General features: G+C 45.0%; 1 protein-coding gene across 1 annotated transcript in view; it reads left to right on the top strand.

Annotated features, from left to right (window-relative positions):
* Positions 1–8,135, top strand: part of FAT2 (FAT atypical cadherin 2) — an 88,164-nt gene extending 80,029 nt beyond the window's left edge. Inside the window, exons 21-23 of the mRNA XM_063120887.1 lie at positions 661–817; positions 4,452–5,038; positions 7,020–8,135. Coding sequence (XP_062976957.1) covers positions 661–817; positions 4,452–5,038; positions 7,020–7,540 — 1,265 coding nt within the window. The 3' untranslated portion in view covers positions 7,541–8,135. The remainder of the gene's footprint in view (positions 1–660; positions 818–4,451; positions 5,039–7,019) is intronic.
* Positions 8,136–17,025: the final 8,890 nt, after the last annotated feature.

The raw sequence follows: 17,025 nt of genomic DNA, 5'->3' as shown, positions 1-17,025 counted from the left end.
CAGGATTCCTGTCAGCTCAGCAGCTCATTTAATAAAGGTGCACTTGTTAAACAACAATATTTGCAGAGACAAGGGTGTCTTTGCATGCACATCTGTGGCACATGGTGACATTGTGCTTGGGAACATGTGTGTGTGTGTGCTTGTACAAAAACATCCATGGGGATTATGCCTTCATAAATGTGGAAGGCACATTGGCCGGGGGCGGGGTGCTCTAGAATGCCAGTAGATGGTTGGAACAACCTCAGGGTTAGCAACTGAGCATAGACTGAGCACATTTTAAGTATTCTCCAGTTGGACAGCTGTCTTAGGAAAACCAGCATGCTGCAGAAAGTGTCAAGAAAAATGAAACGGCAAGGTCTGTAAGCCCCTCAAAATGATGTAAGAACTTGTGTCTTCGGCAGCGATGGCACACATACTGTCCAATAGGTGCTGCTCACAATACTAGCATTTTGGTACATAGTAAGTGTTTTCCCATGAACCGATGACTGCATAGGGAATATGTTGTTTGGATCCACTTCAACAAATCAGTAACAACCATCCTTTCCATCTATAAAATAACTTTACCTGGAGTATATTCTGGCTTCACAGGTGTCGAGCTCTTGCCTTCTCCCGCCTCTTTTAAAATCCTTTCCCCTTTGTTTTTGTTTTTCCTTTCACTAGGTTACTCTTGCATCTGCCCCATACAGTTTTCTGGAGACCACTGTGAAGTGGCTGACAGCCTTTGTGAAGGCAAACCCTGTTTACATGGAGGGACTTGTGCCCTCTCTGAGAAAGGCGGATATACCTGCCATTGCCCAGAATGGTACTGGGGAGAAAGGTAAGAATGCCGTTTAAGTGCTCCGCCCCCCAACCAATGCTTCCAGCTTGAGTGACATGAAAAAGAAAATCCTAACCTCCATTAAACACCCAGAACATATACACGTTCATCAATCAGTGAGTGGTGCTATGTCAAGAAATGACTTTCATGTCTGAGTAGCCCTGTGATGTTTTACTGCTTATGCCTGTGTTGTTTAGTATAAAGTATTAAGGTTTGCAAAGTTTAAAAGAAGTACTCACTGTGTGTTTGTTGCAGATTGGTAAGTATGGGTCTTAAAAGAGTTAATGAGTGCTGGATGAAGGAGAATACTAATTAGATGTTTGTGTAGAGTGTCTGGATTGGCTGTGTGAGATGGGGAGGAGTTGGAAGGCTGTAGAGAATAAATAGGCTGCTTCTGAGGGGAAAAGGTATTGAATTATTTGGGTTAGAGATAGGAAGGGCCTGTGTGTTTGTTGTTTTGGTGGATTAAAGTGTGGGAATGAGAACAGAGTAGTTTAGAGTGGGGTAGAGTAGGTAGGAGTACTTGAAGTTATATTCTGAGAAACATTAAAGTGAATTAACCTATGAAACCATTATGCTTTGAGCTCTGAAACGATACGCTGTACTGAGAGAAACCAATAAGCTTTGAACCTGCATAATCATCTTGTTAAATAAACAACATTTACTTTATCCTGGTGTGGACATTGGAGTACCTAGGGAAGGGTACAGGTGATCTTATGGTGGCAGCGGAAGGGAGAAGATTGGGTCAAAAGGTCCTGATCTGTGCTGCTGTGGGGCCTAAGCAGAAGTAGGAGTGCCACAGAGACAGAGTTGGCATCTCTAGCCCTGATGTGTGCACCTGAGCTGGGTCCTTTGGAGTCAATAAAGAAGTAAATTGAGTCAGAAGTAAACCCAGTGGAGGGTGGACATCACAGGTAGTGGCAGCAGGTGGAATCCAGAAGGGTCCAGTGCCATTGCAGATGTCACAGGCCCAGCACATGACAGACACTACAAACAGGCTTCATGACCCCTTACCTCAAATGCAACATGTGTCAGTTGGAGTCAGTTGGCACATTCATCTGCCAGGGAGTCCTTGTTCATCTTTTGATTTTTTTGCACTGAATTACTGCACATGTGGTGGATGCAATGAAGTGTAGTGAGATGCCTGCTTGTCTCAATCACCCTTTGGTCACCTATTAACTTTATGAACCAGCCTTCCCCAATATGATACCCACCAGATGTGTTGAACAGTAACTCCTGTCTTCCCCAGCCAGCATGATCAATTGTCAGGGATGGTGGGAGTTGTAGTCCTAAACATCTGCTGAGCATCAAGTTCAGGAAGGCTACTACAAAGGTCAGGCCTAGTTTGCTGCATGAGCTTTCTGACTAGTACTGCGTCACTGTATACATCTCAGACCTTGCATTGCGAGGACTGTGATTACATGGTACCCATCCACCGTGTGTGGCATGGTTATTATAGGCTGAAAGAGTTCAGCCTAATTTAATTGGTGCTTACACAGGTGGGAGTGCATGTTTTCTTTGGTTGCAAATCAAAAGAGAAGTCCTGTGACCACTCTTTTCCAAGAACTGCTCCCTTAACTGGTACATATTTTACCTTTGCTTGCTGCCCTCTAAATTCACAGCAACATCTCGGAGCCTTTTTATGGGGCTAAACTGGGGAGCACAAATCAGCAATAGTGCACTTGGAACCTGCCTAGGATAGGATAGCTCAATCTCGGGATGTTGGAGAAATCTGCAAGGAATTCAAATTTGTTCAGATTTCTATGAATCCGACCTGTGGATTCTGAAATGGACCAGCATTTTTTTGAGACACCTGGATTCTGCAAACTGGTTTTTCACTTTGTGAGATGATGTGCGCTAATGCGCAGTAGCACATTAGTTAACGTGCATTAGCTCTAATTCAATCTTTTCGGTGAGATAACCAGCATATGAGAAATAACAAAGCACTTATGGCTCCTGTTTGTTATATGTGGACTAACACTCCTGAGCATTCTCAACAGAGGAATACTCCTTCTATGTGATTAAATGTGAGGACCATTCTTTTTGTGTGTGTTTTCCTGGAAAGCAGACCACCTTTGGAACTAACATGAGAATGAGGATCAGTAGTATGGTAGTTATCGTCATCAGCCCCTATGTAATGAGGAAAAGATACTATTGCTCACCAGGTGGCGCTACTGCACCAGCACATCAGGTTTATTTTACAGAACTTTGGGTACACATCTTGAAGAGAGTCTTCTCCAACCTGGCGCCCTGCAGATGTGTTGGACTACAACTCCCAGCTGGCTGATTACAGGGTGCTGGGAGTTTTTGCCCAACACATCTGGTGACCACCAAGCTCGGCAAGGCTATTCCGGGAAAAGAAGTGATGTATTTATATTATTATTATTATTATTATTATTATTGATAATGATTTAAACAGGGACGTTTCCATTACTGCCAGCGGGTCCTAAAGTTATGGACCTAAAGAAGACCATTAGAGTTGTCTCAGGATGACACCTAGCAAAGGAAAAGTGCTGACATTCCAAGTGACAGTCCCAAGATTTATAGCCTCTTATGCTGTCAGACCATCTAGGGTGACCTTATGGAAAAGAGGGCAGGACTCCTGTATCTCTAACAGTTGCATAGAAAATGGAATTTCAGCTGGTGCCCTTTGCAGGCATGCAGTGCCTGGTGAAATTCCATCTTTATCACAACAGTTAAAGCTGCAGGAGCCCTGCCCTCTGTTGTATCTGGTCACTCTAGCTATACAAAAGATCTAAGCTTCATCCACTGCACTAGTGAAAGTGGATTTCCACACCCACCCCTCCTCTTCATGGCAGACTCTCCAGGCCCCTGAGAATTCTACCCAGAGAATCAGAGGACCCTGCTGAATGGGGTGAGCTGTGGTACAGCGGAGAAAGGGATCCTCAAAAATCAGGCAGGAGCACCTTCTGTGAGCACTACTGCCTACCCTATACAGCAGGGTTGCCCAACCCTCTGTGTGCTGAAGAGGCTGCTGAGGAGATAGGGAAGTCTGCATCTGCCAGTGCAGTTGCAGGTGGCTAAATCTGGATACAGCCCAATGCTTTTTTATGTTAAAATGAGAAATGGTTTGTCTTCTTGCAAAGTTCCATGCTTTTAAAAAGAAAAACAAATTGGTTTGCATACTAGACCTCAACTGCTATTAACAGTACAAAGTAAACATACTAGCAAAATTAAAAATAAAATTTATTGTAGGAGAAAATGTTGTTGTTGTTTTTTTAAAAAAGAACAATTTGTATGAAGTAAAATATCCTGAAGCGTGTGTGTGTGTGTGTGTGTGTGTGTGTGTATTTTCAAAACCTTGCTTTTCATTTTAACATCTTGACTCCTTTGAATTGGGTCTTTTGAATTAGATCCCAAGGCCTGGGTTCAGCTACATTTGGTTATGACTCTTCCATTGAAAGCAATGTGTCTGAAGATAGCTGCAACCCAGCTTGTGCTATTGGTTTCAGTTGGACCTAGGCATGTCTAACTTTAGCTAGATTGGGACTCAGGCCTTTTATTTCTCTGGCACTCTAAAAGTCCTGCTGATTTCACAAGTAAGAGTCTCAGGTATATGTGTCTTGCTGTGATGTTGTCTGTTGATTGATACCTTCCATCTCCTCCTCTACAGATGTGAAAAAGTTGCTGGGAAATGCTTGCAGAATCCATGTCTGAACTCTGGGCGTTGTGTGAATGCTGAGGGCTCCGTTCACTGCATCTGCACGGGTGACTTCCAGGGAGCGTTCTGCGCGCAGAAAACCATGACTCCAAATATTAGTCCCTCCAACTTGCTCTTGGCACCTGGGGAGATTGCCCAAATTTCCGCCGGCGTGCTCAGTGTCATCATCCTGGTGATAGTGTCTGTTGTCATCCACAAATGCTACTGCCGCAAAGACAAGACTCACAAACCAGTGGCCAAAGAGGACCCAGACCTGCTCTCCAAAAGTGAATTCTCCAAAAGTGTCGGTGTCGGCACTCAAGGTCTTCCCCCCATTGAACTCAACATCCTCAGTGATGGTCACCACAACCACCTCAATGCACTAGACCCAGGCAAGCCCTCCATCACGCCAGACTTCGTCACCTTCAGCACAAGCAATCTCCAGAAACAGCGGGGTGCCATTGTGTGCAGCGTGGCCCCCAATCTCCCAATTGCTGCACCCTCGTCCAACTCTGACAATGAGTCTGTCATCAAGAGCGCCTGGGCTGGAGAAAAGATGGGTTTGTGTAACCTTCTTTCTCTCTCTCCCTTCTCTCCTTTTCGTGCAGTGAGCAGTATACTGTTGCTGCATCTCCACTAGTTCTGTTGCACCAGCAGGACCCCCCCACTAGCGTAACAGGAATGAGCGTTTCCTAAAACAAACTTGGAAATGAGTGGAAACACTTGTTTCCGGAACTGCTCCCTTCTGTGAGCTCCACTGACTTACCCTGTTCCAGAAATGCTAACTTTCCGTTGCCTTAGTGGTAGATCCCACTAGCGTGAGGCAGTGTAGGGTACCAGTAAATCCACACAGTCATTACCATTTGTTGTGGGTGATCCAGATGTCTTTTTTCATAATAGTATTTCTGTTGCAGGGATTTTGGTTTTCCAACATTCAAAACATAATACGTTGACATTGGGGGAAATTAATTTCCCCTCTTCCCTCCCACTTAGTGCATCATTGCACTAGTCTGGGATGCAGTTCTTCATGCCCCACAACAAAGCCCCATTATGTCATTAGTCATGAGTGAGGCAAAGTCTCCCTCATTTTGTGATCTTTCAATAGGGTTGTTCCTTTTTTAATTCTTTAGAAGCTTTCAAGCACAGGAGCACTCCTGCTGCCCTTCAAAGAAGCACCATGCACTTCAAGGTGTCCTCCCCACCCCATCCTCAGCATATGTCCTGGCCATTTCATGAAACTTTTGCTTTCAAAAGAAAAAAAAATCTCTTTGATGGCTTTTTCACTCCCATCTCTCATATTGGTGCACCAATCTCTCCCGAGGTAAAAGGATACAATACAATAAAGGCATGAATGGGCTATTGCACCATAGCAAGATTATCCCCAACAATTACATGGGTGAAAGCTGTTGCACTAATTGGACTAGTCTGTACTTTTTATTGTCTGAAAATAAATTCTGAATAAAGCAGGGGTGGTAGAAACCGGCCAGTAGTTCAGGCAGATATTAGTTCCTTTCTACCCAATGGCTTTACCAATTGAACTCCATTCTGATCTCTAGAACCCCCATCTTTTCCCTTACAGAATTATCACTTATATGCCCTGCTGTTGAAATGCATTGATCTTATGTTCTTTATGTTCAATATGGCACATACCACATATCAGCCTATGTTAGGTAAAATATGGCTAAATACTTACTTACTTATTTATTTATTTATTTATTTATTACATTTATATACCGCCCCATAGCCGAAGCTCTCTGGGCGGTTTACAAAAGTTAAAAACAGTAAACATTAAAAGTATACAAAATTGAAAAACATAAAAACAACAGTATAAAAACTACAGTATCCATTTAAAAACAACAGTTCTGGGGTCCGTTCATAGGTGCTTTTGTCTGATTCTGAGATATTTGGCTGTACTTACCCCTTTGAGAGAAATGCAACAGCTTGGCAATTGTTTTGCAGGTGGGCAGGGGATGGAAATACCATAGCCTATATCAGACTTCCGGCCCTTCTTCTCCAAGGAAAAACTGCCTCCAGATAAGATGAAAGTTCAAAGCAGCTGTGTTTAGTAAAGAATGGCAATAATAATAATAATAATAATAATAATAATAATAAACCTAAATTTTTATTTTTTGCTTTAACTTCTCTGGGTTGCTGGTAACTCTAACCCATGGCGCAGCTGGGGTAGTAATATATTGAAAGTTTATTATGGTGAAGAGGGAATTAACGACATGGACAGAGCTGTGGGCAACATGATGGAGGAGCAAAGCCTGCCAGCTCATCCGCGCCTGTCCTCACATGATACTAGATGGATCAATTGCCTTACATGGTACATCCTGGGTATGCCTACTCAGAAGTAAGTCCCATTGTGTTCAATGGAACTAACTCCCAGGTACATTTGTATAGGATTGCAGCCGAATTCTACATACCACCTTTTGGGGAACCTTTTTTAGGTGCATGGTAGTATACATGAATTCATAAAACAGTGAAATAATAGGTAAGAATTCATTGGGAGAAATTAATATGCTTCTGATTTTATTTCAGTGTACCCGGGAGAGACAACCTACTGGCCACCGAGATACCAGCCAGCAGATATCCAAGAGTATCACCAATATGAAGTTATTGAAGGCCCCCGTCCGCCTTCTCCATGCCATCGATCTCCTCCTGCCGTAGACTCAGATCCAACTGGCCTTTATGGTGGCTTTCCTTTCCCACTTGATCAAAGCAACAAGCGGGCTCCAATCCCGCCCCGCTACAGCAACCAGAATCTGGAAGACTTTTTACCCCCCAGTTCTGCTGAGCTACCTGCTTCCCAGTGTCAGAATGAATACACTGCCATTAGCTACTACCCTTCCCAGCTGGTAGAGAATGAGGGGCTACCTTACCTTCCAGACAGTGGGTTAAAGAGGGTGAGCATGCGACTCAGCGTGGCCCAGCCCTCCTATGCAGACTGCGAGGTGAGGCCTACCTCCAATGTCAGAACTCAGCCAGTGCTGCCTCCTAACTATGAGGGCTCCGACATGGTGGAGAGTGACTATGGGAGCTGTGAAGAAGTGATGTTCTAATGGGGACTCTTAGTTGAAATGCGAAGGGATATTGTACATCCAATTACACCTGGCCTACAGTATTTGAAGGAGAAGTAACTTTCTTTGAGTATTCCTTTTCTGGAATGTGCAACTTTCTGTCATATTCTTAACAACAGCATCTCTACATGTAGCTATACTGGTGCTTCAGCCTGCCAGCAAGTGGTCCACCACTTCTGCTTTGGGTTGGATTCTCAATGGACCTTGTTGCTGTTTTGAGTTCAGTTGCATCTGGAGAGCAACAACAGAGAGGTGCATCCTTATACATGTAAAAACTCCCACTGAGTGGTGACAGTGGCTTCTTCTCAGCAGTACGGGATTCCTTTAGAAGTGGATGAAGAACCTCAGCTCCAACTCCCTATCCTTTGCATGGGCGCATTTTGCCAACAGGCTCCCAAAGAAAGAGCTAGAATGTGTTGTGACTGAGGAACAAGCAGGGACTTGGGGTTGTCAATTGCCAGGGCAGAAGAAATTACACTTGAATGTGTTAGCTCCTGGAAAGTACAGGGCAATAAATGCATTGCAGAGGGATAGTCAAATATTGTGCCTTTGTCAGAGGTTTCCATTGGACTAAAAGTTCCCCAAAGGCCATATCTAGATGGGGCGAAATCCCAGGATGATCCCTGTGCATTCAGATGACGCACAGGGGATCCCGGGATCAGGGAGGGATGATCCCTCCCTTGCCCTGGGATCTCGCTCTCTCCTTTAGGCCCAGCTTTTCCAGGGTCTCAGGCTGAGCCCAAGACCGCGGAACGTGCGGCCGGGCGCTGCGGTTTGTCCCGGCTCCTCGCAATTCCTCGCGAGTAAATACTTTTAAAAAAATCACTCACCTTTTGCGCACAAGCATTAATGTGCTGCTGACCCTTTAAGTAAAAAAAATGGCGGGTGCAACACGTCTGTACTGATGGGGAGATCTCATGATAAAAATATCACGGGATCTTCACCCCGCTAGACCGCTAGGTCTAGCTAAGGCCAAAGAGAACTGGGCAAGGGGTTTTGAGGTCAGGCTGCTCTCCAGTTCTATGTGTCCTTGCTCCTTTTATAGAGGGTCATTCTGCTGTCATTCATTCATTTTTGGGCTATCTCCCTGCAGTGCTTTGAATGAAAAGAGCCTGGGATGGGAGGGACAAAAAGAAAGAGAATGGTTGCATTTCTACAGGAAAAAGAGATGCTAAGCAGATCTCCTTTTCTTATGCCACAAAATGGTTACAGGGTCACTGACACTGGAAGGCAACTGACGATAATGGGCCTGAAAGGTAGAGCATGGAACGGTAAGAAAGGAGTGTGCCCTGATTGTACTGTAAACATTGACGGTTCCATGTACCTGGCATCCTTTTTATTAAGAAAGACAAAAGAGCTCCATGTTAATCAAACCAAGGCACTCATGGATGTGGTTGATGGACGCAATCGATCTTTCTGTGATTCCTATAATTAGGCAGTTACCATCATTAACAAGCACCTCCGTATTCCTGCCCTGAGAAATAATGAGAACATAGAACACATTGACTCTCTACATCAGCTATTCCATGAACCACAGCTTCTTAACTAAACGTCCTCTGTCTATATATATGCGTACATTTGTGCAAGGCTGCGTGTGTGAGATTGTGTGCGAGTGAGTCCATTTATGGGCAGACATGGGGGGAAAGAGCCAAAATGGGGTGGGTGGGTGGGTGGATGAAGTGGATTATTTAATACAAGGCTGGCCTGTACCTTTAATGCACTATACGTCTCCAGTTATATGAACATTTCTCTGTGAGAGTTTTCTATGGACATTTGTTTATCAAAAGCAATAAAAGATGGGTTTTTAAATGTTTTACTTGCAGTTTAATACGGATTGTTCGATAACCATTGTGCAGCAGACAAGAAAGCTTCGGCTATGCGGCGGTATATAAATGTAATAAATCAAATCAAAATCAAGAGCAGTTGGCTGTGGTATTTTTATTTAGACTTCAAACACTCTTAAAAGTCCCACCAGCATTCACATTAGTGGTTCAGTTTATTATAAAGACCGTGGTCTCTTCACCTGTAATTGCAGGGAAATTGTCAGACATAACAACTGATAGGAACAGATCTATCCCCCCATCCACATCAATAGAGGCATCTGTCCAGGATAAAGATGCACATGGATCATTTGCCCAAAGACTTTATAATAATATACAAAAGCTTTAAAAGTCATCTGAACAGTTCTACTGGTAGTAAGCCTGCAGCCTTCTACTGGTAGTAAGCCTGCAGCCTTACTATGGCTACAAAAGGTCTCTCACTCTTTTGGAGCATCTCTACATTAAGGGGGGGAAAGGTGTCCTCACCAGGTTTTTTTTTCTCAGTCTTTTCACGTTCACTACAGGGTCCTTCAGACAGCAACCATATGATTTGTAATTTAAACCTTTCCCTCTGGGTAATGTTTCATAAAGTTCAATGAAACAACACCTTATAGTGGTGGAATTAATCCCACGATTATTTTAAATGCCAGATTATCTGGGTTTTTTGTTTGTTTTTTAGCAAGATTTCCAGGGGAAAGTGCAGGAGATGTCCTGGAGTTTGATGGCACCATGTAAAGGACCATCAAACTTCTGTGAATGGTCAATCATAAGTGTTCAATAAATCTCTCATGTAGAGAAGCTCTTAATCTTACAAAGAATATCAAAATATCTCATGTTTTCACTCATCTTTTTTCTGACCTGAAAGTAACCTCTGTGCATGTGCAGTTACTGCAATGGCTTAAGCACAATGAATTTTTCCTGCCATGAGGACACGACAAGCAAATGCAACATTTGCATGCTAGATTTCGAACATTGGTATGTCACAATCTTTTGGGTGACAGTACTTACAATCTGATTAAAGTGGATTCCATTTTATGTCAGAACTCGAGATCAGTAAGGTTGTGCTCACTTTCACCAATAATCTTCTGCTTACAAGGAGAGCAATTAAAGTGAAGGATTGCTTTGTCTCATGTAGATATGCTCCTATATTCAAATATATAGAGAGAGGAGCCCATCCTCTTACAGAGGCAGATTCTGGATCCAGCCCCATCTGTTGCTGTGAACAGACGAATCTGAGTCTTCGATCCAACAGCCTGCCACTATCAGCTATCCAGCTCCAAGGGAGCTTCAGCTATTGGGCAGTATAAAAATGCAATAAATAAAAATAATAATAAATAAGGCTGTGGTGAAGCTGAATCTAACCACAGCATATGATATCATAACTCAGGCATATTGCCTAAATAATGCATCCATTAAGCATGTGTTAATGGCGGCAAGGTCCTGTCAGTTTGTAGATTGAGTGAACATAAAAAGCCCTCTACACAATATGTTAAACTGAATTTTTTTTGTTAATTGAATTGGACTTCTTTTGTTGCACCAAATGAAGGCCTTTGTATTTATCCATGGCCTTTTTCATTTTGTACTAACGCCATTTAACACTGCAACATTGCCGGTTCTGAAGTTCTAGGGGTGGACCTAGCATTGCCTTTCTGCAAGTAGAAGAATATTGCCAGCCGAATGGGACTGCAGAGTCCTCTCCTGCAGCCACCCACATTCATTTCAAATACCTTCCAGAGGGCCATGCAGCTCTTCAGAGCAAATCTGGAGGAAGCACAGGGGTCTGCAGGGAGAGAGGAAAGGGTGCAGAATCCTGCTGGTGGAACCACAATGCTGGATCCAAGCCTTAATACTTCGTTAATTACTTTACTAGAATTTATTGTTGCTCTATACTGCAATTTTCTCTCTGGGAATCGAATGGCCTCCATATAGTCTATGGGACCTTTTCCATCCTTGTATACAGAAATGCATGTGAATTCAGGTTTTTTTGGTATTGCTACAAACTTTGGCTCCAACCAGGGCCAGCCCTCCCATAAGGTAAGGTGAATTCTCCGCTTTAGGTGGTGAATCAGGAAGGGTGGCAGATCCCACTCAAAGTGAAGTATAGGCCAGCCAGGCACTCCAGAGAGCCCTGCTTCCCACAACAAGCAGCTCCCTGGAACAGCACTGCAGCAGCTGCTGCCGCTCACCCTGTGCCTCACTCTGAGTAAGGCATAGGTAGGTGGCCTCTCTGCAGAGCTGAACCAGCCACAGCAAGAGTATGCTGGGTGTGGTTCTCCATGGAGCCCAGCCAGCCAAATGTCTTGCTCTGAGCAGTCCTTCTTCAGAGAAAGGCTTTGGTGGGGATGTGGCCCTGGAGATCGCCTATGCTGCCACAGGACCCTTCAGAATGAGATATTTAGACTCATCACAGAGGAAACTCGCATTTGCTTACTGTTGCTTCTCCCTTCCTCATTACTTCCTCTTTCGAAAGAGGAAGTAAACAACGTGCACATGGCCCATTCAGTGGGCCGTTTTGATCCCGCTTCTTCTCCTGCACACAGCAGGAGATAGCATCAACTTCCATCTTTAAAAATAAGTCAGACTTACTGGGGTTTTTTTTTGTCGCATGAAGAAGGCTAGAAAGGGTGGGAAGCAGATGTCGTTGTGAGAGGGAGCCGCAAAAATCCTTGAGTGCCTAGTAACGGGCATGCAATAAAACAGTCGTCTGATGGAACTCATAGAGGAAAAGGCAGCAGCTCCGGTTCCCACCCACCCTACCAGCCATGGCATGTAGCACCAGCTCACGTTCCTCCGCACAGCTCCAGCCAGCAGTTCATGTCCCCCCCTCCTCCCAGCAGCAGCACCTGTCAATGGCTAACACTTCCCCACCCCAGCAGTGGCATGGTCCTCCTACCTCAGATCGAGGAAGGTCTTGTGCAAGCCCGGATTTCAACAATGCATTCAGTGAACTAGCTGGAAGCAGTTCCTAGAGCAGTCAACGACTTTCATGCAAGAATGTTTGTGAGTGGGTGAATATGAATAGGAGATGGCTGTAGAGGGGATTGTTTTCGCCATTCTATTGCTATTATTTTTTACCCTCAACAGAGGTGATTTTCTGTTACAAACAAAGGAAAATTCTTCATGATTTATTTATTGTATTAGGGGAAGAAGGCAACAGTGGAGAGCTCTTCCCTCACCATTAACTTAGTTTATGTGTGAGGCAGAACTGATCTGCCCGGGGTTGTTGCTGCCTGACACAAAAAAAGAGAAATGCCCAAGAAATAGGACAGCTGCATTCTTCCAAGACACTTTGTAATAGTAAAGTGGCTTACGTTAAAAGGAGAAAGTGCAGGAGGTGGTTTTCATTAGATTTTCCCCTCCACCAACCCCATATAGGATTTCTAAGCAGGGCTGTCCCTACCATTGGATAGAGTGAGGCAACTGCCTCAGGCAGCAGATGCTGGGAGGTGGCAGAAAGGTGTTTGAAGAGAAAGCTATGCCAAGCGGTCTGCTCTGTGGCCCCTAAGCTATCCTGTTGCCCTCAGGTGTGCTAGGGGAAGCTGTCCCACAACCAGCGTTGAAGAAAGATCCAGCTACCAGTCCAGTCCACTTTTATGCAAGGAATGGGAGGGGGTGCTGCCACAACACAGGCTCTGAACAACAGACCCGGCCGCAGCTACTCCCTGCTCAAGCCAAGCACCACCGCTTGATACGCCTGAAGCAAGGGATAAAAACCACCTTCCTCCAAACTATGTGGAGAAAGGGGTTTAAATGGAGAAGGATTTTAATATATATAAAATAAAACACTGTGAGTTATATCTGCTGAGGTGAATGGTTGTCAGAGTGGGTGTTAAATAAGTAAACTTTAGATGATAAATGCCAAACAGACACGTGGGATTTTTGCGGTTGTTTAAAAACAAAACAATCAAAATTTCAAAAGTACACAAGCTTTGTTTCAAATAAACCATTTAAAAACCTTTTTGAAACCTGACAAACAATCCTTTCACTCACTCACATACGTGCTTTCCTTTTTTCTCACACAATCAACCTTGAACTTTCTTTATTATCAGTATTGATCAACTACGTGCACACCACACTCTAAAGACACCACTCACTACACTGACTCTCAAATTTCCCAGAACTTAAGTATCCCAAACACAGAGAGCACTAAAGACTCTAAGAGTACCTAACAAGTCCCCCACAATCCCCTCAGTCATTCCTTTATATATCACTCCTCCCCTTCCCAAGACATTCTAACTCCACCCACTCAGGCCAACATTATAAAACCCACAGACTTACAAACTGCAGACATACATTTGGGAACTGACTTGTGGGGTGTAACGCCACAGGTGCCATCTTCTCCTTCACCTCAGGCAGAAAAATCTCTTGGGTTGCTGGGCAAAACCTGAGAATTGTGCAGCTCAGGGTCAAGAATGCTATAATCCGGTAATGCTGACCCATGTTTGAAATCTCTGCAGGGTTTCTTGCAGACATTTTCTCCCCTCAAGAGATAACTGAGGGAAGAAAGAAGGGGTCAGAAGTGACGCTGAAACAGTGCCAAACCTGAATGAGTCAGACATGAAGTGGGATGCGGCTGCTGTACACGATACAGAATGTGCTGGTGTTCCTTTTAAGGGAATGGCTTTGTCTAAGAAAATCACAGTTGATGGAAGTAACACCTCGCGCCCACTTTTTCCCTCACACCCTGGTGTGCTGCAAATGCATTTCAGGAAGCAAGCTTGTTCTGTGAAGGAGCCTGCCATTGAAAAGGGAGGCAGTGGGTTGTAATTTCACCCCTGCCTATTGGCTGACACACATGGGGAAACAAATTGCTCTTTTTAAAACAGCTTTCTTTCAAGAAGGAGCCCTTCTGCCACCTGCCCTCTCTGTCCTACTGTCTTGAATGAAAGAAACTGGGTTGTTCTGTTCAGGGGGGAGGGGAAGGGTGTCTTTTAAATATGAGTCCTTGCGCAGTCTCCACGGGTGTTCAGGATTATGAAAGTTGGCCTCAGGTGGTGAACTACGCTGTGGAAATGAGGTCAAACCAAAGGAATCCTCCATCTCCTGCCCACTGCCCTTGTAGGAAAGTCCTCCCCTGCTATTTTATTCCCACCTACAGCCACAGCACAAATCCCCACAACTGGAAATCTGATAATTGCTAAATTATCATCTAATTGGCTTTAATGAAAAGATCTAAAATAAAATGAAAACAATATTTAATGAACAACATCTTTGCCCTCGATCAGGGGCAGGGAACCTGTGGCCCTGTTACAACTCCCATCATCCAACTATTGGCTGCACTGACTGGTGCTAATGGGAGTTTCAGGCCCATATCTGGAGAATCAAACGGTTCCCCACCACAAGGGCCTAGTGCTTTACTGCAGTCCATGCCTCAATGGTAGAGCATCTGTTTTGCATGCAGAAGGTATCTCCAGGTAGGGCAGCAAAATTTCCTGCCTGAAACCCTGGAGAGACAGTCAGTCTCAACAGTACTGGGCTAGATGAACCAATGGTCTGGCTCAGTATACGGCAGCTTCCTATGTTCCTACGTAAAAGGCTGTTGCTCTTCATTATAGCAACAAGGTAGCTTCTCCCCAATTCAGAGATACTTACAGTGCAATCCTATACCTGTCTACTCAGAAACAAGCCCTACTGAGTACGTCAATGGATATAAGGTTGCAGGTATAATCTATTTATTTTAAAACATTTATACCACTTTTTCATATCTGTTTGCAAATTAAGGAGAACGACAAAAGAAGATGCACAGGCAGACCAGTTCAGCTCACACATGGCCATCAAAAAAGGCTTAAAGCTGGATTTTGGGGTGATTGCTGGTTTGAACTCTGGTTTGTTTTAACCCAGTGTGCCGGGTTTGGACATCATGACAGCAATTCTAATCCCACGATTAGAAATGAAACGTTTATCCATTGGCCTGAAATCATAACAAATGAACTGACCAGAAGAAGGAAATGGAGGAGGAGAAAAACACTAGACTGTGGTTTTGCAAATCCAAGTGAAACAGTCAAAACAATGATAAATTGTCACAAGGTCACAAAGATCGCATAGGTTATATCATCTTTGTTCAACATGTCACAGCTACAGATGGGATGCACAGAACAGCATCTCAGTCTGATCACAGGGGGAAGGCAAGGTCATACAGGTGGAGGCATTCCTTTAGGTGACCTGGTCTTAACCGATAGGGCTTTGAAGGTAATAATCAGCACTCAGCCTAAAAATAAATCAGTAACTTTACTTCCATGTAAAGAATGAAGTCCGTCCTAGGCATTTCTACTCAGAAGTAAAAGCCACTGAATTTATTTACCTTCTAAGTGCTTGGGGCTACAGCCTTATTTAGGATTTTGTTTTGGAAGTCAATCCCACCAAAGTAGATTTATTTCCAAGGCATCTTTTTAAAGATCCTGGTAAAAGACTTCTATTCACCAAACAGCCCTTTGAGATCTTTGATTCTACTGTAGAATAAATAGTTCGGAAACTTATAATCAAGCTGTTCATTGTATTTCTGTGTCCTCTGTGGATGACAATGAAAAATCAAACCTACTAGCCAATAAATAAATGAATGAATGGCACAGATGGCAACCAGACAGCTCAAACAGGGTGGGGGAAGCGGTAGAAAAGACCTGGCAGCTCCAGAATATTACATGGAATCCTTCCCTTTCTTATTCGAACGTTGATGGGATTTTCCCCCCCAATTCGGGAGACAACTTAGAAGTGGCAATTAATTGTGCTTTAGCTTTAGGACAAGTAGCAAACTGAAGGAATGAATCTCTACAATGTACCCCGTGTAAAGGCTTTAAAACAGAGACGTCAACATTAGAATGACTCTCTCCGGTGAGACGTTAACATCGTCTGAACGGTCAGCGAGACTTCCCTCCCGATGAACTGCCTTCCCCCTCCCCACCCCTCCCTCTCACGGGCTGGAAGGATTTAATAGCTGGCGGGACTGAGCGAGTAGCAGCAACAAGTGCAGGGGACCGAGACTATATAACTGCGAGAAGCGGCGGCGGTCTCGATCATCAGAGGCTCGCAGGGCCGAGAGAAGCGAGTCCCCCTGCAAGTTAATCCTTTGGGCCAGACCTGCCAGTCGGTTCTGGGCGACAAGAAAAGCAAGCAGGGTGGCAGGGCGTGAAGAGAGAGACGGCGCAGCGTGGCGGCCAAGCTATCCCCAGCGCACGTGGCAAAGTTTCTCTGCTCCTAACCGCCTCCCCGCCGCAAGATCTCCACAGGACGCTAAAGAGAAACTCTCCTGGCCGCCCAGGATCCGCTGCTCCAGCTGGCCCATGCGGCACCGCGAAAGCAAGGAGCGGGGCGACGGTGCTGAGGGATGGACGCGGCTGTAAGAAGCGAGTGATGGGCGATCGCTCGGCGTGGGGATGAATGGAGCGGAGACGCGCTCGCTCGCCCGCCCGTTCCTCCTCCGCAGGCGCCTTTGGAGAAAGGACCGGCGAGTTCGACCCCGACGGCTTGGAGAGCATGCTGCAGCTGCGGAGCAGCTGAAAGCGTGGCGGGGTCCCGGGGCCGGAAGGAGGGGGCCGCCAAGGCGAAGGCAGGGGAACTGGCCGGGAGTAGCCGAGCGTGCCTGCCGCTGCTGGGCAATCCGCGCGGTCCAGAAGAGCCGGCGAGGCGAGATCCAACGGAGCCGAGACTGCT

The sequence above is a fragment of the Elgaria multicarinata genome, chromosome 3 (genome assembly GCF_023053635.1).
Source record: "Elgaria multicarinata webbii isolate HBS135686 ecotype San Diego chromosome 3, rElgMul1.1.pri, whole genome shotgun sequence".
NCBI lineage: Eukaryota > Metazoa > Chordata > Lepidosauria > Squamata > Anguidae > Elgaria > Elgaria multicarinata.
This window is presented reverse-complemented; position numbering and strand designations above follow the sequence as displayed.